Source organism: Saimiri boliviensis, chromosome 13, assembly GCF_048565385.1.
Source record: "Saimiri boliviensis isolate mSaiBol1 chromosome 13, mSaiBol1.pri, whole genome shotgun sequence".
In the NCBI taxonomy this organism is placed as follows: domain Eukaryota; kingdom Metazoa; phylum Chordata; class Mammalia; order Primates; family Cebidae; genus Saimiri; species Saimiri boliviensis.
In genome coordinates this window covers 20,412,667-20,438,652 of record NC_133461.1, presented here as the reverse complement: position 1 = coordinate 20,438,652, position 25,986 = coordinate 20,412,667, and the positions used below count along the sequence as shown (strand labels likewise).

At 47.2% G+C, this 25,986-nt stretch overlaps 1 protein-coding gene and 1 long non-coding RNA gene across 5 annotated transcripts in view; one reads left to right on the top strand and one right to left on the bottom strand.

The window, feature by feature from the left end:
• The window catches only part of LOC141580772 (uncharacterized), a 90,202-nt gene that overhangs the window by 6,827 nt on the left and 57,389 nt on the right, over positions 1 to 25,986 (top strand). The gene's annotated exons all lie outside the window — the stretch shown is intronic.
• ALPK2 (alpha kinase 2) overlaps positions 8,579 to 25,986 on the bottom strand; it is a 143,752-nt gene continuing 126,344 nt past the window's right edge. For 3 of the 4 annotated variants that reach the window (XM_074383346.1, XM_074383345.1, XM_074383347.1), the window contains 2 exons: positions 22,178 to 22,226; positions 8,579 to 10,976 (listed from right to left, as the gene is read on the bottom strand). In XM_074383346.1, the coding sequence (XP_074239447.1) occupies positions 10,760 to 10,976; positions 22,178 to 22,226 (266 nt within the window). In that variant the 3' untranslated portion in view covers positions 8,579 to 10,759. The other variant, XM_074383348.1, reaches the window with a different exon arrangement.

The window sequence follows — 25,986 nt, the reverse complement described above, 5'->3', positions numbered from 1 at the left end:
CCACACATTGTGGGTGGGACCAGTGGGAATTAATTGAATCATGGGGTTGGTGTCCCCATACTGTTCTTGTGGTTGTAAATAAGTCTCATATGATCTGATGGTTTTATAAGGGGAAGCCCTTTTCACTCGGTTTTTCACTCTCTCTTTGCCTGCCGCCATGGAAGATGTGCCTTTGTTTTTCCCTCACTTTCTGCCATGATTGTGAGGCCTCCCCAGCCACGTGGAACTGTGAGTCCATTAAACCTCCTTTTCTTTATAACTGACCCAGTCTCAGGTATGTCTTTATCAGTGGATAAAAATGGACTAAGTGCCTACCTGTCTGGGCAAGAGGCCAGCTCTGCACAAGGTGAGGGAAATGACAACTCACAATGTGGGGATAAAGTAACTGTAAGGTTTATTGCCGATGTAAAATCAGGAAACTGAGGCAAGTATGAGAAAATGAGAAGCCGATTTATATAGCTCCAGGGTGAGGTTCTGTGGTCTAGGAAGGGGCCAGAGAAGTCACGCCCAGCTGCTTAGGTCATGGGGTTTTATGGGGATGGAAGGCGTTTGATTGGCTATTGGGGAAACAAAGCAAAGACAATTTTATTGGCTGTCAGGAAGCAGGAAGTGCCTGAAACCAGTTGCCATTGGTAGGCAGGCGGGACTTTGGGTAAGTGGGCCTTGATTGGCTGTTGGAGAAACAAAGTGAAGGCAATCTTATTGGCTATTAAGAAGCAGGAAATGCCTGGAGCTAGTGGTTATGGGTAGGCGGGCCTTCCAGGGGCATACAGAGCAGACTGCTACTGGGCAGGGTCTGATGGGGCTTCTTTAGAAAGAATTTTCCTGCAGGGTTTAACAACAGCGGGCTGGGGGTTGAATGCCTACTTTAGTGCTGAATGTGGGCTTGGGTCTGGTATGCGGAGGCCGGTGCGGAGAAGCCTTGTGGCCTGAGCTCGGGGTGATGATGTAGTTATCAGACGCGGAGAGAGATGGATGTGTCCATTTAACCCTCTGCAAGGCAGCCGGCCTTACAGTAACGACCTTTGAATCACCCTCTTGTGCTGTGCACTGAGGCCTGCTCACTGTATGAATCTATAGATGATATAAATATATGCATATATGTTACATAAAAGCTCTGAGGTTCACTTGTTAGTTGTCTGAACAGGAATGTGACAAGTCAGTTGAGCTGCTCTGCAATAAGGATGACAGGATAAAGTTAGAACCAATAAAGTTACTTGAGGAAACATCTCAGAAGCACCATAGAAAAATTCAGTGTTAAGTCATGGGACACGCGAAGCCTCGCTGTCTCGTCCTCAGTGCAGAGAGAATAAATATGCTGGAGCCCTGAGGCCTGAGAGGTCAGTGGCCAGGTTGAGTGTAGTGACCCTAGGAGAAAGGAGAGGTCAGCAAAGGTGGATGGGGAGGTCTCTTTTGGGTAACCCCGCCTGGGCTTGGATACTTTTCCCAGAGGTTGCCACGGCTTACCTTTGGGGTACATCACCGAAAATATCCTTCCTAGAAGTTGGCGTATTAGATCAAATACCCAAGCCAGGAGATGTCATTTTGGGTGCTGGCTGGACCACTGAGTCATGGACAACTCCTGGTAAACTCACCAAACATCTCTGCCTGGAGTTCTCTCACTTGGAAAAGCAGGATTAAGAAGTCTCAGTTACTCTCCTCCTGAATTATGGTCAAGCTTTAACTGCTTAATCCACTTTTTTTTTTTTTTTTTTTTGAGACAGTCTTGCTCTGTTGCTCAGGCTGAAGTACAGTGGCATGATCTTGGCTTACTGCAAACTCCGCCTCCTGGATTCAAGCGATTCTCATTTCTCAACCTCCCAAGTAGCTGGGACTACAGGCGTGTGCCACCACACCCGGCTAACTTTTGTGTTTTTAGTAGAGATGGGGTTTCACCATGTTGTCCAGGCTAGTCTGGAACTCCAGACCTCTGTTGATCCACCTGCCTCAGCCTCCCAAAGTTCTGGGATTACAGGCCGTGAGCTACCTCGTGTGGCCTTACTCCACATTTGGAAGAATTAACAGCTCCTTACAAATGGAGGAGGCCAGCGTTACATAACCAGCATCAACATCTCCACCTCCGCCCCTCTTAGGGCCATGCTTTCTGGTAACCTAATGGGAAGAGACGCAGGAGTGATCCTCCCAGGCAATCTGTCTGCATCGCAAGAGGCATGTTTCTTGACATGCAACATTTCCATCCAGAAGTTTGACTTCTGGGTTTGTGACCAGGATAGTGTTTTGCAACAGGAAAACATTTTGATGCCCTGACCTCAAATCACATAGGCAGCAGTTTTTATTGAACCATGAGCAGGCATGGATCTGCAAGGAATGTACTTCACATTTAAAATGTGATGTTTCCATTTCTTTGTATCATTTGCATTTTAGTAGAACTGGACATTACAGGAAAATAAGCTTGAGTGTAGGCTTCTTCCCTGGGTCAGGAAAGCAGGGACACAGGTGATGCTGGATGTAAGCTGAAGCGAGGGGAACGGGACTTGATGATGTGGTGGATGTGGTGCGTGAGAAAAACTGCTGCCAGGGCTTGGGGTTGGATGGCTGGAGGGAAGGAGCTGCCATTCTCTATGATAAGCAGACTGGAAGCAGCAGAGCTGGGGGAATGTCAGGAGCTCAGGGCTGGACCAGCTAGGTTTGAAACTCCAGTTGGAAATTCAGATGCTGATGGTCAATAGGCTTCTGGATAGATGGGGCTGGAGTTGAGGGAGAAACTAGTTTAAGAGTCGCCATTATGTAGACACGCGTGGGTGTGACAGTTCTAAAGTTCACAGCTGGCATGCCGCACAACTCCAGGGGGTGGCATTTTCATTCTCTATATGAAGAGCAGCCCCGGGAATTATGCAAGCAGGTGGCCATACCCAGGTTAATCTTACCCCTTTCTGCCCTAGGCTTCTTAGTAATTTTGGAATCAGCTGGGCAAACAGGGAGAAGAAAGCAAGGCTGTCTTTGCCAGTGTATTAGAGTTCTCCAGAGGAACAGAGTCAAGAGGTTATACGTATAACAGATCTTGTTATAAATCTCTTTATATATAATATGTAGACATGCTCGGATGTGACAATTCTAACTTTGATAGCTGGCGTGCTGCACAGCTCCCAGGGGGAGCATTCCCATTTTCCTACATGAAGAGCAGCTCCTGGGATTACACATGAAGAGCTTTATCATAAGAAATTGGCTAGTGGGCTTGTGGAATCTGGGAAGTCTCAGAGCCTGCTCTCTGCAAGCTGGAGACCGGGGAAGACAGTGGTGTGGTTCCACTCTGAGCCCAAAGACCTGAGAACCAGAGAGCCGGTGTTGTTAAGTTCTTGTCCACGGACAAGAGATCAGTGTCCATCTCAAGCAGTCAGACTGAGAAGTGAATTCTCCCTTCCCCCACCTTTTTGTTCTATTCAGGCCCTCAGTGGATAGGACGAGTCCTTCCCGCAGTGGGGAGGGTCATCTGCTTTACTGAGTCCACCAACTCAAATGTCAGTCTCCTCCAGGAACACCCCCATAGACACACCCAGAATAATGTTTAATAAAACATCTGGGCACCCTGTGACCCAGTCAAGTTAACACTTAAAACTGACGATCAGAGTCAGTTATTTATAGAGCCACCAAAAAGGGTCGGGGAGAGTGGAGACTAGAAAAGATTCTTGAAAGAGAGGAGGAGAAGCAGAGAGAAACATTATACCTCAGGTGCTTCCCAGGGAAAGGGAATCAGCTCTGAGCTAGGAGAGTAGCTTGAGGATGAGAGACGGGAAGGGGACTTCAGGGTGCCGCAGTCAGAAGAGGGGAGGCCGGGTGAGTTGGCACAGAGCTTCTATGTTAGATGGGAAAAGCAGTGGGTTTTCACTAATCCTGATCCTCAAATTCATCAATATGAACAAAATGAATGAACTCTGTAGAAGTATATGCAATGCACAGAGAAATGAAAAACAGCTACAATCCCAATCGCAAGTCTGAGCTAAATATCTGCTGTTAACCATGGACCACATTTGTGAATTGGGTGGGGAGGGAGGCAGAGGGCACAGCAATTGAGTCAAATATTTTTAAAGCGTATACTATGTGCCAGGCACTTCTAGGTGTTAGGGATGCATCAGTAAACCAAAAGAGAAACATGGCTGTCCTCATAGAGCTTACATTTGAATGTGAGAGACAAACGCTAAAGAGAATAAGTAAACCACATCATATATCAAAAGATGGTTTGAACTAAGTGGGGAGTTTAGCAGGGAGGGAAGATAAGACTGCAAGGCAGTGGGACCATTTCTTATCCATTTCAGTAAGCTGGTTCGAGTGGTACAATTTGAAATTGGCCCTGAGTCAGAGAGAACTGAGGACAGCTTTTCCCCTTAGGATGCTGAGGGCACACGGTGGGAGGGCCAGGATGGGGAAAAGGCAGCCTGGCCACCTCCTAGGCTCTGGGACTCTGGGACAGCTATGCTACAGATGATGATGTGTATCTTTTTAGCTTTTGAGAAAGGGAGAGATTTCTCTAAAACTATGGGAAAGGAAACTCAAGCATGCACATGATTATCTTTCTTTGGGAATGATGAGGGCCGGAGGTGAGGGTGGGCTTTGAGAAAGCCAGGGAAAACATTTCTGTGAGCCAGGTGCCCATCATGGTGCCAGGAAAAAGGTGGCACCGGAGGGGCAGTGCAGACACTATCTCTATTCCTCTGACCTGGACTTTGAGCCTGAACAAACTCCTGGCAGTGGATGTGGCAGTGAAAGATGAAGACCCTCTTAGGGGCTGAATTGTCTCTCCCTAAAACTCCTCTACTGAAACTCTGTACTGCAGAATATGGCATCAATTGAAGAGAGGTAATTTACCAAGTGAAAATGAGGTCTGCAGGATGAGTCCTGATCCAATATGACTGGTGTCCTTATAAAAAGGGAAAATTTGGTCTGCGTGGTGGCTCATTCCTGAGCCACCCAGCCATCCCAGCACTTTGGGAGGCTGAAGCAGGAGGATCTCTTGAGGCCAGGAGTTTGAGACCAGCCTGAGCAATACAGGGAGACCCCCATCTGAAAAGAGGGAGGGAGGGAAGGAGGGAATCTAGGCATGGTGGTGTGTGCCTATAGTCCCAGCGACTTGGGAAGCTGAAGTGGGAGGATAGCTTGAGCCTGGGAGGTCAGGGCTGCAGTGAGTCATGATTGCAGCACTGCACTTTAACCTGGGCAACAGAGCAAGACCCTGTGTCAAAAAATAAATAAATAAAATAAGGAGAGGAAATCTGAACACAGACATGCACACAGGGAGAGCACCATGTGAAGACGGGAGTTACGCCACCACAGGCCGAGAAACCCCCAGAAGCTAGAAGAGACGGGACAGAGGCCCCGAACAGAGGCTTCCCCGGCGCCTTCAGTGGCAGCATGGCCCTGCCGACACCTTCATCTATCGGGACTTCCGGCCTCAGAACTGGGAGGCCATGCATTCATGGTGTTTAAGCCACCTTCCAGCTGTGGTACTTCATTTCAGTAGCCCTGGGATTATTCAATTCAGACACCAAAGAAAGTCCTGAGGGGAACTGATCACTGGAAAGTAGCAAGCCATGAGCTCGCCATTCCACACAGATGCAGAGGGAGAAAGAGGAAAGATCGGGGCAGGGCAGGCAGCGGAGGTGAGATCTCTTAGTAGAACTGCCTCTGATGCTTCTGGGCCTGCAATGGGAGCTGTAGTGGGGCCCTGTGGTGGCAGCATGGCCCTGCTGGCACCTGCAGCTATAGGGACTTCTGGCATCCAGAACTGGGAGGCAATGCATTCCTGATGGAATGGCTTTCCTTGACTATATGTAATCAAAACCATGTGACTTTTGAAAAAAGTCTCTGAGATGATTTATATCTGGGACTGTGCGGGTCTTGTGAAAAATAGAATTTTAAGAATGATTGATACATTGGCACAATTAGTGCTTGTAAATATTTGTTCATGAAACTGAAGGCTGTGCCCAGCGATCTCACAGATGAAACTGGCTTCCATCTTGCCTCGCAGCTTTTACAAAATAGCTATAGCAGGCTCTCAGAGGGTTTCAGATCTGCCGCAGCAAGGAGTTGGAAGATATATCCTGTGCTGGGAGGCATGAGAGGTTTTTGTGTCTCTTTGATTTTTTTTTTTTTTAACTAGTTAAGCTGAAGCGCATCTGTGGATCTAAATGGGGGAGAAATGCCGTCCCGTTCACTTTGGCATCCGTGTCAAAAGGAGCAGGACATACACCAGGAAACAAGCCAGGACCGGGTTGTTGGCAGGCGCTTCCCAGCTGCACCCAGTTGAGCAGATGCCTGATACACGCACAAAACCATCTGTCCATTTATAATAGAAGAGCGAGCACTTTATAATTAGAAAATAATTGTTGCTTCTTTGGGCATTCTTTTTCACAAGACTCTATTGAAACCCCCTGCTACTATGAGGCTTGTCAGAGGCATGGCTGGAAGGCACTGGTACAAGAAGGGAACACGAGATATGAATATAGCTAGCCAGCCACGCATCCAAAACCAGGACGTTCCAGACAGGACGCCCACTGGCAAGAAGTCATCGTTTCTCTGCCATTCTCATTCGCGGGAAATGTGCTGTTGAAAACACAAGCTCGTTGTAGTGAAGCTTTCACTGGTTTTTCTGATCCACCCATCACGGAGCTCCATGGTTGAGCCTTTCCGGAGACTATGTCATATATGTAAACGATCACCCTGCAGGCACCCAGAAGGGACATAATCCCCAGCTGGACCAGCGGGGCCTCCTGGCTCAGTCCCTGGGTTGAGCATTCACTGTATTTAGTCTTCCTAACACTGCACATTTATGAAGACAAATGGGAAAATCAGGAGAATTGGATGTGTTTCAAACTGAACTAATACAACGTCAATGAGTGTGGGCGTTTCTGAGCCCCTAGAACAACACCTTTGGTTTAAGAGAACCCACTCCACGCTCGCTCTGTTATTTGTCTGGGCAAGGAAAATAGTACTTTATCTCAGAACAGAAGGAGAAGGATGGCTGGACAGATCACCACTACCATACACAAGGCCATCCTTAGGTTCCCTGGCTGGGACAGATCTGACTGTGAGAACTCCTTCTGTCCCTGTCCTCTACAGGTGTGGGGGTTCTTTGTTTTGTTTTGTTTTTGAGACAGTCTCACTCTGTGGCCCAGGATGGAGTGCAGTGGCACAATCTTGGCTCCCTGCAACTTCCACCTCCCATGTTCTAGCCACTCCTGCCTCAGCCTCCCAAGTAGCTGGGATTATAGGCACCTGCCACCATGCCAGGCTAATCTAGGTATTTTTAGTAGAGACAGGGTTTCACCATGTTGGCCAGACAGGTCTTGAACTCCTGACCTCAGGTGATTCACCCACCTCAGCCTCCCAAAGTGCTGGGATAAGAAGAGTGAGCCACGCAGCTCAAATGTTTTTAAACAGATGAAATCAGGTTACAATAAACAATAAAGGGACTTCTAAAATGTCTAAGCATCAGTGAAATGAGGCTGGGATGGCTCCATCCAAGAAAGGCACCCTCTGGGCTGGCTGCAAAACAAAATCTGGGAGCAGAAAATCCTTTTCCTCCAACTGTCCCTCCAAATGAAGATTCAAGGCCAGCGGGAAGGGAAGTGGGGTGGCTTTGGCTTTTCATTTTATGCCTTTCTGTAAATTGTTTTAATTTTAAGACTCGTGTTGACATTATTTTGATGATTACAAATCATTATCCAAGAAAATACCCGGCCGGGTGCAGTGGCTCATGCCTGTAATTCCAGCACTTTGGGAGGCTGAGGTGGGTGGATCACAAGGTCAGGAGTTCGAGGCCAGCCTGACCAATATGGTGAAACCCTGTCTCTACTAAAAATACAAAAATCAGCTGGGTGTCATGGTGCACACCTGTAGTCCCGCTACTCAGGAGGCTAAGGCAGAAGAATCACTTGAACCCAGCGGGTGGAGGTTGCAGTGAGCTGAGATTGCACCACTGTACTCCAGCCTGGGCGACAGTAAGCTCTGTCTCAAAAAAAAAAGAAGAAAGAAGAAAAGAAGTTACCCTAGTCTGTCAAGAAGGCCTTGGTCGCACCCACACTGAGAGATAGCTAAATGATGGACATATAGATAATAATTCCAATCAAAATGTGCCCTGCGCCTTTTGCTAGTGTGGAACTTTCTAGAACTTCACTGCTAAACACATCTGTAAGATCTTTGTGGGCAAAGCAGGCTACAGGCTGCCTTGTAGAAAAATGAGCACTTTCTCATCTGTAAGCCAGGGGAACCACTTCAGCAGAAAGGCTAGAAAGGGCAGATTTTCTGAAAAAGATGACGTGTGACTAAATGAAGTATTTTCTCCTTCAAATCCCTTTACAAAAGAAAAATCCCACTTGTGTTTCCTTTCTTATCAAAATTGGGTGCCTGAGAATAGTGTGTGCGCACATACGTATATTATATACTATTCTCTAAGCATAAAAATACAAAAAAGTGCAAATATATATAGATATATAGAGACATATTTTTTAATTAATTTATTTTTTGAGACAGAGTCTCACTCTGTAGCCTAGGCTGAAGTGCAATGGTGCCATCTCAGCTCGCTGCAACCTCTGCCTCCTGGGTTAAAGTGATTCTCCCACCTCAGCCTCAGTAGTTGGGATTATGGGCACCTGCTACCACACCCAGCTAATTTTTATATTTTTAGTAGAGATGGGGTTTTACCATGTTGGCCAGGCTGGTCTCAAACTCCTGACCTCAAGTGATCCACCTGCTTCAGTTTCCCAGAGTGCTGGGGTTACAGATGTGAGCCACTGCAGCTAGTTGAGAATAGTGTATTTTAAAGTAGAAGAAGCCAAGAGCCTTCTGCTAAGAGCCAGCCACCCATCCGTGAGGGAGCTGGGCACAGAAATCTCTGTGTTGGCAGCATCGCCTGTAGTGGGCACCTCACACGGCACCTCTGTCCTGCTGTCAAGCTGCTACCTCACAAATCAGAAGCCAGAGTAGCTAGGCCTTTCCTTGGCCAGAAGATTTGAACTCCAGAAGGCCAAGGCACTCCCCTCAGCATTTCAGAGCCCTCCTGCCCATGGTCTAGACTGGCAGCCCAGAGAGTGTGATAGAAATGCAGAATTCAGGCCCCACCACACATCTATCCAGTCAGAACCTGCATTTTCCCAAGATCCAGGGATTCCTGTGCACATTCAAGTTTGTGAAACATACATCCTCCTGCTCAGAGGTGGCCCTACTTATCCTCCCAGCTGTTGGCCAGCAGGTGAAATCCATCTTAAGAAACAATAAACTATCGAAAAGGTCACATACTGTATGATTCCAGCTATATGACATTTTGGAAAAAGGAAAACTATGAAGATAATGAAAAGATCAGTGATTGCCAGGGGTTGGAGGTTGGGGAAGGGAGGGATGAACAGGTGAAGCCCTGGGGATTTTTAGAGCAGTGAATTTTATTCTGTATGTTACTATAATGGTAGATACCTGTCATGATACATTTGCCCAAACCTACAGCATGTATAAACACTGGGAGTGAGCCCTAATGTAAAGTGTGGACTTTAATTAATAACAATGTATCCGTATTGTCTCATCAATTGTAACAAACATACTACATTAATGCAAGATGTTCACAGTAGGCGAAAATCATGGGGTGGGGTCAGGAGACACGTGGGAAATCTCCACACTTTCTGCTCATTTTTTTGTAAACTTCAAATCACTCTGAAAAATAGTCTATTAATGAAACAACAATAACAACAAATGGTTGGGGTAGTGGTTACACTTACGCACTTTGGGGTACATAAAGCAGTCCCTTGGTTGCTATTTTATATTATTTTCTCTTGCCCAATTTCATATTTTACTGATGCAGCCATCCTGCTTTACAGCTGGGTGTGACCCAAAATGGTAGGGAAGGAGGCTCCCAGCTTCAGGAGGCTCAAGTGGAATGAGGAGTGGGAGCGGTTAGAGATGCCAGGATCCCTATGAACTGGTGCTCCCAGCCAGAATTAGTGTGCGTCTTCTGGCGCCATCTACCAGGGGTCAGCCCTGGGTTTAGGCCGCTTGAGTTTAAGGAACACAGTAGAAAACGATGGAACCTGCGTTGTAAGAATGAGGGAAAACGGCAGACGCAAATATTTTGTGCTCTAGGAAACCTACTAGGAAATTACTAAATTATTAAATCCTGGAACGGTGTAAAATATGGCACACATTCTAAAGAGCAAGTGTCTATCATGATATACACATCTTACCCTTTTAGTTTAAATATGAATTTAATTAAACAGGAAATTGGAACTGGCTGTGTGAACGATGGGAAATGGCTTCACGTTACAGAACCCACCTCCAGCGACAATAGCGTGTTGGGCACCAGTGAAACAACTTGACCCAGTGAGGGAATTCGTGATTTCTGTTTACATCACAGCAGGATGTGTCTAGAAATTTCAGGCTGGGAATGGGGGTGGAAAGAGTTTCGGCCGTGAACAGACTTTTCTCAGCACCAAGTCCTTGACAACACAACCACATGCAAATACACAAAGACACATGACGTGAGGTTGATAAAAATGCTAAACAGTATACAAAGAATGGACGGTTTTTGAGACTGATCGTTGATTCAGTCTCCCCATAAACCTGGTCGCAAATCCTGTTCTGAAGTGATTTGAGTGGAGACAGCTGGTGATGGGTGTAGAAGCATCTTGGTGCACAGTGCGCTGGGAATAAGGATGGCCACACACTCTCTGCAGGCTGTGTGTTCTCTCCTGTGTGTCCCCACACTTGCACTGGCAGTGCTGTGTGCTGCTAGCCAGTGGCCATTAGCTTACTGGGGATGTTAGGTTTTCTTTTCACCTGGGGTCTCAGGCCCTGCCTTCTTCCCTGTTCCAGAGTTTGCTTGGACTTTGCAGTTCCCAATGCTCGGCTTCTTCTGTTTCTGGTTGTTGTTTTGAAGGGATTTCAGCCCCAGCATTTTGCAATACTTGTTACACTGATGTAGTGCTTTGAACTGATCGATGAAAGTCATGGAACAGTTGCCTTTAAATCCTTTGTACCTGTGAGTTTGGGTGGAAGGAAACATAACTTTTAAAAACAGGATGCATTCATCAGTTTAAAAAGAAATACTTGAAAGGGAAAACTAATGTATGGCACAGATATGAGTTAGAATGGCTGCAGGGTAGACACAACTATTAGTGAGGGAAAAAAACAAAGACCGTGGAATTAAGTAAAGGCAAAGATCCATTGGCATCTACAGTGAAGATCAGAAGCCTTGGAGTATCCAAGGGTCCCAGGTGCTCACGGTTGGAATGTACCAGCATTTTGTTACCCTGTTCCTCATAGCCACAATGACCAGTGCTAGGCCATTTTGATAAAAAACAGATCTCTTAGTGACCTGAAAGCCACCCCATCCCATCCCAAGGTTCTAAATAAAGACTTGCAGAACTTTGGAACTGAAGGAGGTTATTTTGCTTAGACCCTTCAATTTACAGGTGAAGAAATTCAGGCTAAGAGGTTATGACACTACCCCAAGAAAACAAAGCAAATTGATGCAAGAGACAAGATTAGAATGAAGCTCTCTGCTGCCAGGCACGGTGGCTCATGCCTGTAATCCCAACATTTTGGGAGGCCAAGGTGGGCGGAGCACAAGGTCAGGAGTTTGAGACAAGCCTGACTAACATGGTGAAACCCCGTCTCTACTAAAAATACAAAATTAGCTGGCCATGGTGGCACATGCCTGTAATCCCAGCTACTTGGGAGGCTGAGGCAGGAGAATTGCTTGAACCCGGGAGGCGGAGGTTGCAGTGAGCCGAGGTCACACCATTGCACGCCAGCATGGTCAACAAGAGTGAAGCTCCATCTCAAAATAAAATACTAATAAATAAAAAAGTAAAATTAAAAAACTGGTTGAAGGTGCAGGCTTCCTGGGTTCTGGGCAGAATGTGAAAGGGTAGTAGGCTATTGCAGCTTGTTTAGTAGCTGGAAAAGTGACCCTGCAGGTCTTCCTGCTAGCCACAAGAAAATCCCCAAATCCCGTACGTACACTGAATCCAGTCAGAGCTCCTCACAGAGTGTGGAGGAAGCCAGGTGAACATAGTGCCAGCCACATATCCCCGAATAAGTGGCATCTCCTTGAGATATCCCAAGGGTCCTCCTTGTCACTGCAGATAAGCTCCTTTATCAAAGGAGTGTGCTTTTAACGTGAATCCCATGGGAATAAACACTTCGAAGCAGTACATACATAAACCTACGAGGTCCACATTGCAACCACTCGGCCCCTCCCCATCCATGCATTCTCCACACTGCCACCAGAGTAACCTCTGCAAAACATAAGCCATGTCATCTCCTGCTTAAAATCCCATTGCTGTTAAAGACAAAATTCCCGAACCTGCCTGTGATCCTGCACTGTCTGGCTGTGTCTCTCAACCCATAGACCTCTTCAGTTATTGGAAGAGGTCTTGTCTTTTCTTTTCTGTCTGTCTGTCTTGAGACAGAGTCTCATTCTTGTCTCCCAGGCTGGAGTGAAATGGAGCAATCTTGGCTCATTGCAACCTCCACCTCCCAGGTTCAAGCAATTCTCCTGTCTCAGCCTCCCAAGTAGCTGGGATTACAGGCTCCCGCCACCATGCCAAGCTAATTTTTTTTTTTTTTTTTTTTAGTAGTGATGAGGTTTCACCATGTTGGTCAGGCTGGTCTCGAACTCCTGACCTTAGGTGATCTGCCCACCTCGGCCCTACAAAGTGCTGGGATTACAAACATGAGACACCATGCCCAGCTCCTGCTCACTTTAAATTCTCAGCTCATTTGATTTTTCCTACCAAGTCACATCCCCCTGTCATAGCCTCTCCTGGACTGTGCACCTCTTTGTGGCGTGATCACACACACACACAGTCTGACATCTGTGAGTTAATGAGATGGTTAATTTCTGTCTCTTCACTCACTGTAAATTCCGTGATCGCAGAGGTCAGTACTCTCCACTCACCACCATACCGCAACACCTAATCCAGTGCTTAGTAAATGGCAGAAACTCAACAAATAGAGAATGATGGAGTGGGATGCTTTTGTTTTTGTGGTTGTTCAGAATGTGGTTTCATTTGTCTATTCTTGTGTTGATCTGTATCAGCCCTTTAAAATATAGTCACATGGGAGGAAGGGACAGCAACTTTCCTCCATCCCTTCTCTAGAGCGCACCTAGCCAAGCACTGCACTTGAGGCTACAGATTCAACAGAGAACATGCAAGACCTCGACCCATGTTGTCCAGAGAAGGAGACAGATACCAAATCATTACAATGAAATATGATGAATACGATGCAGGGGAAGCACTGCTGGCTGGTGAGCCTGGACGGTAATTGGTGGGCTGTTTCTGTCAGTTTCTTCGTCTCCAAAGTGTCAATAACAGTAATGCCCAAAGGGTTGTTGAGAAGATGAAATGAAAACATCCACAGAAACCACCTAGCTCAAAGCATAACACAGTAAAGATTCAGCTGAGATTGATTACGTTGTTGTTATAATAATTAGCAACATGATAACTGGTACAACTGATGGGAGCTTCCTGTGGAAGGGATTTGGAAGCTGAGAGTCAAAACTAAGGGATTTTCCAGGTAAAGGGTAGGGGCAGAGGGTGCCTGACATTCAGGACCAGTGACATAATTTGCAGGGCCCAGTACAAAACGAAAACAGGGGCTCCTTGTTCAAGAACTATTAAGAATTTCAAGACAACAAGCACAGAGCATTAAACCAAACACAAGGCCCTTCTGAGTGTGGGGTCCTGTGCACAGATTGCATGCCCTGCTGGGTGTGAGAGAGTGCTGGCTATTGGTGCTTCATAGGGTCAAAGGCAAATTGGCAAAAAGAAGTCTGTAATGCTGGCGTGACGCGGATTCTGTAGCTGATATGATCCAAGAAATCAGGCCTCCTTCATTGGCTGATAGAAACTATAAAGGTCAACACACCTGGACTCAATGGAGAGAATTTTTTCCCTATGCAATCCAAGCTGGGTTTTAAGCTCTTAAGGGCATGAAAGGTTTCCTTCCTCTCTGAAGCTAAAGTGGCAGCCTGGCTCCAGCCTGCCATGATTGTTAGAAATCCAGCTGCCCCTCCTCCTCCCGTCAGGGGAACTGCTCTGCCCTGGGAGCCTTGTGAAAAATGACTTGGTTTCTAAAAGCCAGGCTTTCTCATTGAAGAAAAGGTCAACCAAAGCAAGGAGTTGAATCTGGCAGAGTGGGAAATGTTCTACTGTGAATGGTATCATCTATACATCTCTATCTTCCTCTGCAGGAGCTCCCCAAAGGCTGAAATGTCAGCTTGTCAGCGTTTCCTCCATGCGTGAGCATTCACTCCCTGGTGGGAACATGGGGACAGCTGGGCCTGCTCCATCAGACAGGATGGACGGCTTAATCCCACCTGCCACTGGGGGTGGGGTTCGGTCACCTCACACCAACCCCTGAGCTCCTCAAACTGGGAATGTCACGCGTGGGCAGGGGCAGCTTCCCTGACTGAGCACATTGGAAACAAGTCCTGGTCATTTGCATCAGGACTGCGTCGGGGCATTTTAACATTCAGGCAACATCTGGTCTCTGCAGAGAAAAATAACTAATTCACACTGTGACCTCCCAGAAAGGGCACCACTTCATCCTGAAGCTCTGCCTTGCCTGCAGGTATTGATGCCAGGTGAAAAGAGAGCCCCTGTCTAATGGGTTCCACCTCTGGAATGGAAAAAGCTGAGCTGGGTCAAAGGAGCATGACTTCTAGGCAGTCCCTGGGTAGACCTCTTTCAGGAATCTGAAACCCCATCTCTACTAAAAACTAAAAACAAACAAAAAAACTACCCAGGCATGGTGGCGTGTACCTGTAGTCCCAGCTACTTGTGAGGCTGAGGCAGGAGAATCGCTTGAACCCAGGAGACAAAGGCTGCAGTGAGCCAAGATCGCACCACTGCACCAGCCTGGGCAATAGAGAGAGACAGTCTCAAAAAATAAAAATAAAAATAAAAAAATAGAGAGAGAGAGGAAATTATGGTTTAGGAGTCATGCAGCTGGAGCCCACAAGGTTCGAAACTTCCCCATTTGCTTCTAGGGATGACATCACTATCGTAAAACCTAAAATTGGTGCTTGAGATGTTTTTCAGACCCTACACTCAATGGCTCAATTGGTGCTACCCAGATCAATAAACTGGCACATGTCGTCTTGCAGTCCCCACTCAGGATCTGACTCAGCGCGGGAGGACAGCTTCCACTCCCGACGATTTCATCTCCAACCTGACCAATCAGCACCACCCCCACTTCCCGACCCCAATCCCCAAATTTCCAGGGAGACTGACTTGAGTAGTAATAAAACTCCAGTCTCCCATACAGCCAGCTCTATGTGAACTAAACTCTATTTCTGTTGCAATTCCCATCTTGATAAATCGGCAATGTCCTGTCTAGGCACAGTGGCAAGGAGGACCTGGGGGCAGGTACAGGAGCTGCTGCAGGGCCCCAGGGCGGCCAGTTGAGGCGGGGGAGAAGCGTGTCAGCATTCCCACTAGTTACAGGCTGTTGGAGAAGTCACCATTCGGAGGAGCAGCCGGGCTGATGCCCCAGGTGGAGGTGAGGGTGAGTGGAGGCAAAGCCACATTTCCAGTGTGCTCGGAGTCACACAGAGGGCCGCAGGGCCTTCCGTACTGACAAGCTCTGAATCCTCACGGGGGTGCTCACCACTCTGGAGCATCACTCCACAGTTAGTCCCGCAGTCTTCCCACAGGCTCCTTCCCCTCTGCCTTCAAACAGGCAGGGTGTCTTTAGACATGCGTGCACACACACAGAGACACACAGACACACACAGGCAGACACACAAAGACACAGACACAGACACACAGACACATAAAGACACAAGACACAGATACAGACACACAGACACAGACATACAGACACAGGCAGACACACAAAGACAGAGACACGGACACAGACATACACACGTAAATACAGACATACATACGTAAATACAGACATACATACATATGCAGACACACACAGGCAGACGCACAAAGACACAAGACACAGAGATACACACACAGACACAGACATACAGACACAGGCAGACACACAAAGACAGACACGGACACAGACATACAGACACACGTAAATACAGACATACATACATATGCAGACACACACAGGCAGACGCACAAAGACACAAGACACAGAGATACACACACAGACACAGACATACAGACACAGGCAGACACGCAAAGACAGAGACACAGACACAGAAAAATGTAGACACATATGCACAAAGACATGCACAGACACGGACACAGATATCCCCCACACCTCCTTTTCTAGCAACCTTCTAGACTTTTCCTTGCTTTTGTTGACAAACTTGCTGAGTTGCTAGCATCTTGGCAGCACGTTCCCCCTCTGATCTGTCGCCAGGCTCCCACCTCGTGACACTGCATTGGCTTAGACCTTCCTGAAGGCACTGATAACTGTTTTCTGGTCTTCACCGCGTGCTGCCCACTCAGGCTCTGTCACTCCTGACCCTCTGGGCCATCCCTGCACTTTCCTCGTCCCTCTGCCTCCCTCCTACCGGCCACCAGCCTGTCCTGCAGGGGCGATCTCTAACCTACCAGGGTTCTCTAGACGTTCCCTCTGTTCAGACTCTGAAGCTGAATGACAGCAATGTGATGCCTGTCCCTGAGTCCTCAGGTCCTGGAAATGGACTGGGCAGGGGGACAACTAGGGAATAGGGGCAGGAGTGGGAGGAACCCATGGCTCCCAATTCCAAACACTTCAACAGAACGGTCCTTTGTAAGACTTCTGGGTACAGGCCAGGAGACGGCTGTGCTAGCCCCTCCACGGAGCGGGTGTGTCCTGGCTGGCTCTGTTGGGCCTGGGAGACTCCCCCATACACTGAGAAAACTGCTATAGTCGTGTCTGCCTTGCCAAAAACTGTGAAAATGACCACTGTTCCCTTCAGACTTCCCTTCAGCCTCTAGACTTCCTTAATGGCAAAGACTGGCCAAATAAATCAGCCAGCGAGCCAGCCAACCCTGCTACAGAATGGCCTGACCCGAGACAGGCGGGATGCAGGCTGCCTACCAGGACAGGTGACCATGTGGCAGGCGGGGACAGGGGCTCTCTGGAGCATAAAATTGCCTTTCTTCAGCCGGCAGGCCCGTGAGACTGATTTGCTGACGCCGGGCATTGGGGACTCAGCTGAAATCTTTGGTGTTCTACAGAGACACAGCCCTGTTGCAAGACACTTAAGGCATCAGGAATTCTGTTCCAACATCCCTGTGTCTCCTCTCCTGGTAGACTCACACATTGCTTTAAATGGTCTGCCTGGAATCACCACTCACGCACGTAAGCCTATTCTCGGGGCGTGTTTCTTCACGTTAGATTGTTCCTTCCCACCTCCAAGTTGCTTTTGGCCCTTCCTCTCCAGGCACGGCAGCGTCACAGCCTTGTGACTGGGCAGAGCATCCCAGGTGGCTGCCGTCCCCTCCGCCTGCTCGTGGGCATTGAGGGCAGAGGCTTTCTTCCAGAACTCAGCTTGGCCGAACATGGGAACCTGTTTGGATCTTTTCTCCTTTTCACGGCCAGGACCAGAGCTAGGCAGGCAGACGCCAGGGGAGCCTGCTTTCTCAAGGCAGGGATCCTCCTGCTACACGAACAAATCATCCAGGCTTCTGTCCAGGGTCTCCGGGTCCACGGCAGGGACGCCTGACACATGGCACACATCCTGAAGCCTCCTCTTTCCTTCTGAGGATGGAAATGCGCAAGGCTGGCTGGCAGCCACTCTGAGGGTGTCCTTTATGGCTGTCCGTATTAATCTTATTTTGGTCCGATGCTTACTGCCAGGGAGACATCTGCTAATGGTATTTCTCTTTGTTTTATTTCAATCTGGCAACAGGAAATTAGCTTTTCGGGGGGAACTACTAAGGGCAAAGTATTGGTCCTGGTGCCCTCTGGTGGCTGAATTGCAATCTCCTCACCTCTCCCAGGAACTGCCCCACTGGCTGGAGAGAACCATGATTTTGTGGGTTGGCTCCACTGCCTGAGTGGCTTCAGATTGGTCTGGAGTTGGTGAGGTTATGTCTCCAAATCTCCAGTTATAAGATTAGGCATTTTTTTTCCTTGCGTAATTTCCAATCAGAAATTCGTTCAATGGTCCAGTTAGTATCTTGGTCTGTCTAGAAGGTGGATTACTGGATGTCAAAACAATCTTCCTTGCCATACTTTGTAACCTGAAATTTTTGTACTCAACATTTGCCAAAAGATTGAGTGGGCTGAGGTACAGGGGATGTCTTTCCAGACATATTTGTGTCTCTGGCTCTCAAGAGAAATATGACATACTCCTGTTGTAAGGCACACAACATTAAGTCAAGTTGAATTAAAATAAGTAAGTCATGACAATTCTCTATTTTATTTCGTGAGATTAGAGTAACTACTCCCGAAATAGGATCACAACCTTTGACTTCATTAAACAAGAGAGCAAAACAGGTTGCATGACTGGGGTGTCAGCAGCCAAATCCATGGTCCTGATTGAGACATAGAGGAATATTGTCTTTCAGTGATGCATGTAGCACTGCTTCTTATGATGGTGCTATTCCCCAGCTGAGCCCTGCCAGGTATCAGCCCCCCGTAGAACTCACAACTTTCCCTTTGCATCGCGAATGAACTAAGTTCATGCACAGGTGCTCGCTAAGAATCAAGAGAACTTGCTCCATCTACCCTTATTCCTCCATCCTCTCTCCTGCTCTCTGCAGTCTGCAATGCTCACCTCCCTTTCCTCCTCCCGCTCCTTTGCCACCCACCTGGACTTCCCTGTCTGCAAAGTGCCCTTGAGCTTGAGCCCTTTCCAAGTCTGTTCCCATGATTTAGCTCCCTTTTGTAGCCTTGACATTCACTGGAGATCTTTTTCAACTGTGCCTCGCCTCCCAGCATTGAGGATCTGCCCTTCACTTTCGGGTGCTGACTTCCAGCAGGAAAGACATCTTGACTCCTGCCTGCAAGCAGGTTGCCCCATGCTCCATGCCTCCTTCCCACCTGTGAAATGAGGAGGTTGAACTCAATCACTGGTTTTCACTCCAGGGGGGGTTCCCAGGAGCCTCTACAGAGGCCTCTTAACTACCCCTTACACTCTGCTTGGAGAAGTTTTCCCTTTTCATCAGATTTTCAAACTGTGTTTCTAAGATATATTTCTTTTGGGGAAAAAATGTGGCTTAAAAGGTAAAGTTTAAAGAAAAGTTAAAAAAAAAAAAAAAAAGCATAAGAAGATCTAATACATCTGCTAAAGCTCTCAAACACTTCAGAATTTCCTCCTCTCTCAGCTCCTGCTCCCTGACCTCTCCTTGGGTGGGAAGGCAGTAAGTAATACTTTATAGACAGCATTTTGCACTGGGCTCCAGTCATCAGCACTTCTAATGGGTCTTGGGCAGCTGTCCCAGGCCAGATAAGTTGCATTAAAGCTGAGAACAAAACCAAAGGATTGGATTTCTCTTTAAATCAGGAGGGAAAAAACATGTGCCATTTGAAGCTCTCAGTTGGTCTGGGTTCCTGGAAGCTGTTGACTTGCTTTTAAAAGATGTCTTAAATAATTACGACTATCTTCATTTTTGAAACTTCTTGGGGAGCTTTCTTCTTTGTTTTGATAGAGAGTTGTTGTAAGTAATAGCATGAAATCTGCCTACTCTGGTGTCAGGCTAAGACACGGGGAGGGAAAGAAAGCTAATATTTATCCAGCTTACTTCCAGTTTCAGGGGCTAGGTGTAGATTAACCGGCGGAATACTCAGGGCAAGCTGGACTGTCCCCACACTGTACATCACTGGCTTTAAGAACTTAGTCACATGCCCGGAGTCACACAGCTGGTATGACAAGAAGCCAGGATTCAAGCTAAGGCTGGCTGATAGTGGCTTCTGCAGGGTTCTGCAGCACACGTGGAGCCTGGAAAGAAAGGCTCCATTTGGAAAATCCTTCTGGGGTCCAGAATAGGGTACCATATAATGTGTCTTCTAAATGGGGACACTTGTTCAGGATAAATGCTAAAGTGTATGAGATGTGAGTACATCAGGCATTAAATGGTACCGTCACAGAAACGGATAGACATTCATCCCCCTCATCAGGTAGGCTAGGCAGATTCATACAATGCCAAGAAGAAAGGCCACCATCGGGAGAAACGGAAGTGGCCGCATCAGGGTTTGAACTGGGTCTTGCTCTAAATCCCCTGTTCCTTCCTCCCCATGACATCATAACCCCCTCCTAACACGCTCTCTTCACAACCCCAAGGACACTCCCAATTCCCTAAAGTGTGTGCCAGCCAGGGCTCCGGCCAGCACTGGGGAGAGGCTGGAGACAGTCCCAACCTAAAACTTCATTATCACTGAGCCACCCCAGGGAAAAGATTCAAACCTCATCCTGGTTCTAAAACCCAACTGGAAGCTTTGTGCAATCAGCGAGCACTTCATGAATCAGACGTAGCAACCTGGAGGTTAAAAGAAAGAGTGATCCCTTTCCTACTGTTCCATCTCCCTCTACTTCTCTCTGTCCTTTACGGAAGCTGAAAATTAGCATATTTGTTGTATCGCGGCTGGTACTGATGGTCTGAAGTAACCAGAAAGCTGGCATGGATAAGATGTTCCCAGCCTTGGGAAAGTAAGCCAGATTCATCCCACTACTTTATTTTCTGTGTTTCTGATGCTTTAACATCTTGGGGCTACCATATTCCTCAAGATAGTAAATGATCACCTTCCAGAGAGCCTTTCATATGCAAACCAACCAATCTGGAGCCCACACCCCCCAATACCAATACCTCCCCTATGGACTCTCACACTGGGACCACTACCCACCTGCCCTCATCACCCCAGTGCAGGTACCAGACACCGAGGGGCAGCCCTGTGTCCCAGAGGCTACTGAAAAATGTCAAATTAGCCAATCCTAGGCCTGTTTATCCTCCCTCACCTATTCCTTCCTGAATAAACCATAATATCCTTGCCTGCGTTTTCGCCTCACTGCCTCTGCCTCCCAACCCACCCTGGTGCTTCCCAGCATGACCCCTGGTAGCGTGGTGCCTCCCTCTTAGAAACTGTGAGTAACACACTAGCTTTTTAGTGGCACCTGTCTCCTCATCTGTGACCTTATGATACCTCATGCTAATAAAACCTACATTTTAAAATAGAAGCCATCCACTCCAAAAGTCATGAGCGCTCTTCCTCCGCCTCACAGACAGCCTTGGTAAGCAGGAAGAGCAGGAGCTGGCAAAGGCAATGGTGGTTCCAACGCGAAATTGAATCTTCACCAAGAACCACAAATGGCTGGCTTTCTCCTCAGTGGCAGTCAAGTAGGGAAGTAGGAAGGGGCGGCTTGTTAAAAAGATGCCCTGGCCAGGTGCGGTGGCTCACGCTGGTAATCCCAGCACTTTGGGAGGCTGAGACAAGTAGATCACTTGAGGCCAGGAGTTCGAGACCAGCCTGGCCAACATGGCAAAACCCTGTCTCTACTAAAAATATTTTTAAAAATTAGCTGAGCATGGTGGCAGGCACCTGTAATCCTAGCTACTCAGGAGGATGAGGCAGGAGAATCACTTGAACTCGAGAGGTGGAGGTCACAGTGAGTGGAGATCGCACCATTGCACTCCAGCTTGGGCAACAAGAGCAAAACTCTGTCTCAAAAAAGAAAAAAAAAAAAAAAAAAAAAAAAAAAGACGCCCTGGTAAAACGTTATCATGGCATCATCTGCGTGTGCCTCCCACTAAGCAAAGCACCACTCCATATTAGAAAAATAAAACCATCATCAACAACATGTAACTAACCACAGCTCTGCCAGAGACATTTCCTCCTAGCTGCCTAAAGAAAAATTAATTTAAAATATACAAATTGAATTAACTGCATTCAATTACAAAAAAATATGTATTTTCAAAGGAGCTTTTAATAGTGAAGGTATTAAATGTAGGAGAATGGAATATTCCCAGTTAAAAGGCCTCCAAATAATGCCAGCATTTTCTCCCACCGTACTTCTGTTAGTAATTAATCTCGAAATGTGTTTGCAATAGGTCTCGTTTGTTTCAAAGTTAAGAAACTAATGTGCTTCCCTCTGAGAACAAAGTCTGTAAATATTTTATGTAAGTGAGAGAAATGAAATGAATTCATCCCAAGAACATTTGTCATCCACAGTTAGGACAAGCAATTGGTTTTGCCCACCTCCGCCTGACAGTGTCTGCCTGGAAGGTGTCCATAAGCCCAGTGTTAAACGATGCACATTCCATTTTTCCCTACTCACCCTTTAGCCAGCGTTGCTATGCCAACGTCCGTTAGCTTCATTCCTACACCTACAGAAAGAGAAAGCAAAGATGGGAGTTTGTGTTACTCAGAGCCCCTCGGAAAGCTAGGCCATTTAGCCCCAGGGAAGGAATAATGGTAGTTCATCCTCCTTCCCCTTCCTGCAAATACACCTGAGGCCTCTTTCAAATACCATCCAGCTTTAGGCAGAGACCATGGGGAAGGCAGCAGTTAGGGGCAGTCAAGTCTCATGTGATGTGAGCAGACAACCTAGCCCTCTCAGCTCCCGACTCTGCCTGTCCTGCCCACCCACCCCATGACAAGGAGGGAGCTGGCCACTCCATGAAAATATCTAAGGCCTGATGCTTGTCCCGTAAGCTCTCTCCTCAGAAATACTCTGACTTCGGCTTAGGTCTGGCTCCCCATTCTTCAATGAAAGTGGAAACCCTTCCATGTTGGGAAGAGGCGTAGGCATGGCCTGGGATTATCAATGCCAGTAAGCAACAGGGTTTCTGCGGTTTGGCTGTGTCCCTGTCCAAATCTCATCTTGAACGGTAGCTCCCATAATGCCCACGTGCAGTGCGGTGGAAGATCATTGAATCATGTGGTCGTTTCTTCCATACTGTTGTCATGGTAGTGAATAACTCTCAGGAGATCTGATGATTTCATAAGGGGCTTCTCCTTTTGCCTGGCTCTCATTCTCTCTCTTGCTTGCCACCATGTAAGACATGCCTTCCGCCTTCAGCCATGATTGTGAGATCTCTCCAGTCATGTGGAACTGTGAGTCCGTTAACCTCTTTTTCTTTATAAATTACCCAGTCTTGGGTATGTCTTTATCAGCAGCGTGAAAACGGACTAATACAGAGTTCAAGTGACGTTTGTTTATTTCAAAGTCAAACTTCAGACGTGTGATTTCTCATTTCCACAAAGGTAGTTTTTCAATCCAGGACTGAAGGCTTTCTGGGCAGTCAGCATTAGACCCTGGGAAACATATTGAGCTCTGTATAGACTCTAAATCAATGGCCTGGAGAACCAGACATTTGGAACACGCGGTCTGACCTTTGGACTCTTATCCTAACCGCTACCTGTTAAACCACGGTGGGGGGAGGTGGGGGATACTAAAACCAAAACAACAAAACGGCTCCCTGAGCTTCCCACTCTGGTTCAGCAAAGAGCAACAGGCAGCCATCCCAAGCACATGGAAGCCTTTTTGCATCTGCCTTTCCAGCAGGAGGGGTAGGGAAGGTAGCTAGGGAGCCAGGGAGGCAAAGGGAATAGACGATTGCTCCGGAGCCAAGACGTCTGAGTTGTCTGCTCGCATGAGGCTTGATTCCCTCTAACTGCTGCCTTCCCCATAGTTTTCCGCCATGAGGGAGGACAAGAGCTGCCATCCCCTTTTGCAGTAGAAAAGAGCCACGCTCTGTCACTCTGTCCTGGTCTCAGCCCACATCCTGAACCTCTCCCGGGTCTAGCAGAAAGTAAAGCACTTCCCTGATGCCCAGAGTGCGGATTCCCTCTTGGTCTTTCCAGACTCTCCATGACCTGATCACATACCAATTCCACTCCTGTCTCCCTAGGGTGAGGGCTATGGGCACTCACTCCAGTGCAGTGGACCTCCATGCAATCGCGTGGTAACATTTTATTCCAGGGCCCACAGTGCCACCCCACCCATGCGTCTGCAGCTGTAGATGCCAGACCAGGGTCCTGCCTCCTGTGTGTGTGCCCCTGCCTCTTGGCTGTGGGCACTGGCATTCCCCGCCTCCAGCAAGTGACCTGCCCACAGAGGGCCCTGGCAGCCTAAAAACCATTTTGGGCTGTGGAAAGAAAAAAACTCAGCATCCCCCTAAAGCCAACCACGAGGATCAGATCTGCTGGCCACCTAGTTCCATGGCTCTCCACGCATGTGGAGTGCTGATTCTGAGGCCCAGGAAAAGACAGCTGAAGGGTTAATGTTCTGATTCAGAGGTATCTCTGGGAGCATGGAGATCCCAAACAGATGTTGGGATTCAGGCTGGTTATTCTGACAGAAGCCATGAGCCTGCTTTTCTGCAGTGCACCTGTGAGCTAAATCAGACATGACACTGGGAGAACCAGTGAACATTTTAAAAGTCTCCATCGTAGTTGGTAGATAATTCATCTCATTCTTTCAAAGCTGCTAATAACTCAAACATATATAGAAATGCTTCATGTAGCTTTTATTGCAAGGACTATGCTTTGAAAAAAAAAATCCACCAAATTGCAAAAGCTCTCTCTGGACATCTTGTTTCATGGAAATTTGTATTTTAAAATTACAGCTCTAAGCCGCATGGAAGTCCAATTTGAAAAAGCCATTTGGCAAAAGGTCCTTGAACTTGGAGAATTGCTTTCCCTTGCTTCCCACAATTACCAGCTGTTACTTACGCTTTAGAGAGACAGGACATAATTTTTAAAAGAAAACTTCCCTCTCTTAGTTTAATAACTTGCCAGCAATTCTGCCAAGGTTATTAAGAATCTCTAGAGTCTAAAGTTAAATCCTAGGGTGCAGCTATCGAACTGAGCTGGGGGTAATAGTCAACTACTTACAGGTTGTTTCTAATGAACAGAAGGAAATTAACAACATTAGAAATTCAATCTGCAGAATTAGAGGTCTTGGGTTTTTGGGGTGACAGCTTGCTAGAAATTCTGGTAGTCTCAGCAGTGTGCAGCTCTCGGGTCCAAATCACAGGCTCATCTTTTACCTCACAGACCTGCAGGACCTGGTACAATCTTCTAAACAAGCAAATGCAGCCAGGGAGAGTTAATTTTTAAAAGTCCAAAAAGGTTGGGGTAGAATTTGAGTTTAATTCTAATTCTAGTGTCTCTGTAAAATTATAAAAAGTGGAGTTTGAGGCTGGGCACGGTGGCTCACACCTGTAATCACAACAATTTAGGAGGTCGAGGTGGGCGGATCACCTGAAGTTGGGAGTTCGAGACCAGCCTGACCAACATGGAGAAACCTCATCTCTACTAAAAATAGAAAAATAGCTGGGTATGGTGGCGCATGCCTGTAATCCCAGCTACTCGAGAGGCTGAGGCAGGAGAATCGCTTGAACCTGGGAGGCAGAGGCTGTGGTGAGCCAAGATCACGCCACTGAACTCCAGCCTGAGTAACAAGAGCCAAACTGTCTCAAAAGGAAAAAGAAAAAAAAAAAAGGTGGAGTTTGCTTAAAAAATAGATGTGCTATCTCATGCCACAATGACAATGACAGTAAAAATACATTTTGTCCGTCAACAGAGAGTAAATAAACACCATTCCTTAACCCTGCACCACCACGTTAAACCACACACATCATTTACAGAGAGATGTGATATTCCATTACTGCTGTTTACTAGTACCTGGAAGTGAAACTAATTGCACGAAGCCCTGGGGTGCTGCTTTTCAGCAGAAGAGCTATATTTAATTCAAAATTAATTTCCAAGGAGAAAAGATGGGGGATAGCAGCAATTGCACAGCCAAAGTCTAAACAGAACCAACAGCTGTTTGTTAAGACCACATTGTGCGTGTGTGTTTGTGGCAGCAAATCTTCAAAGAGTGAAGTCTGACTTAAATTTGCAGATTGACTTCATCTACAGGAAGGTAATGTTTCATTTCCCAGCTGGCCTTCAAGGAGTCCTTCCGAGGGCTTAGGAAGAAGAAGAACAGGACACATACCAGAGCTTTCTAACATCAGGAGAGACTTGGAAAAGTCTGGAAGTAAATATCTTGCAAATTTGCTCAATTGTTATTTAGTGGAAAGAACTTGGAATTCAGGGTCAGAAAATGCGGGTTGGAGTCTTGGACCCCTCTACTTA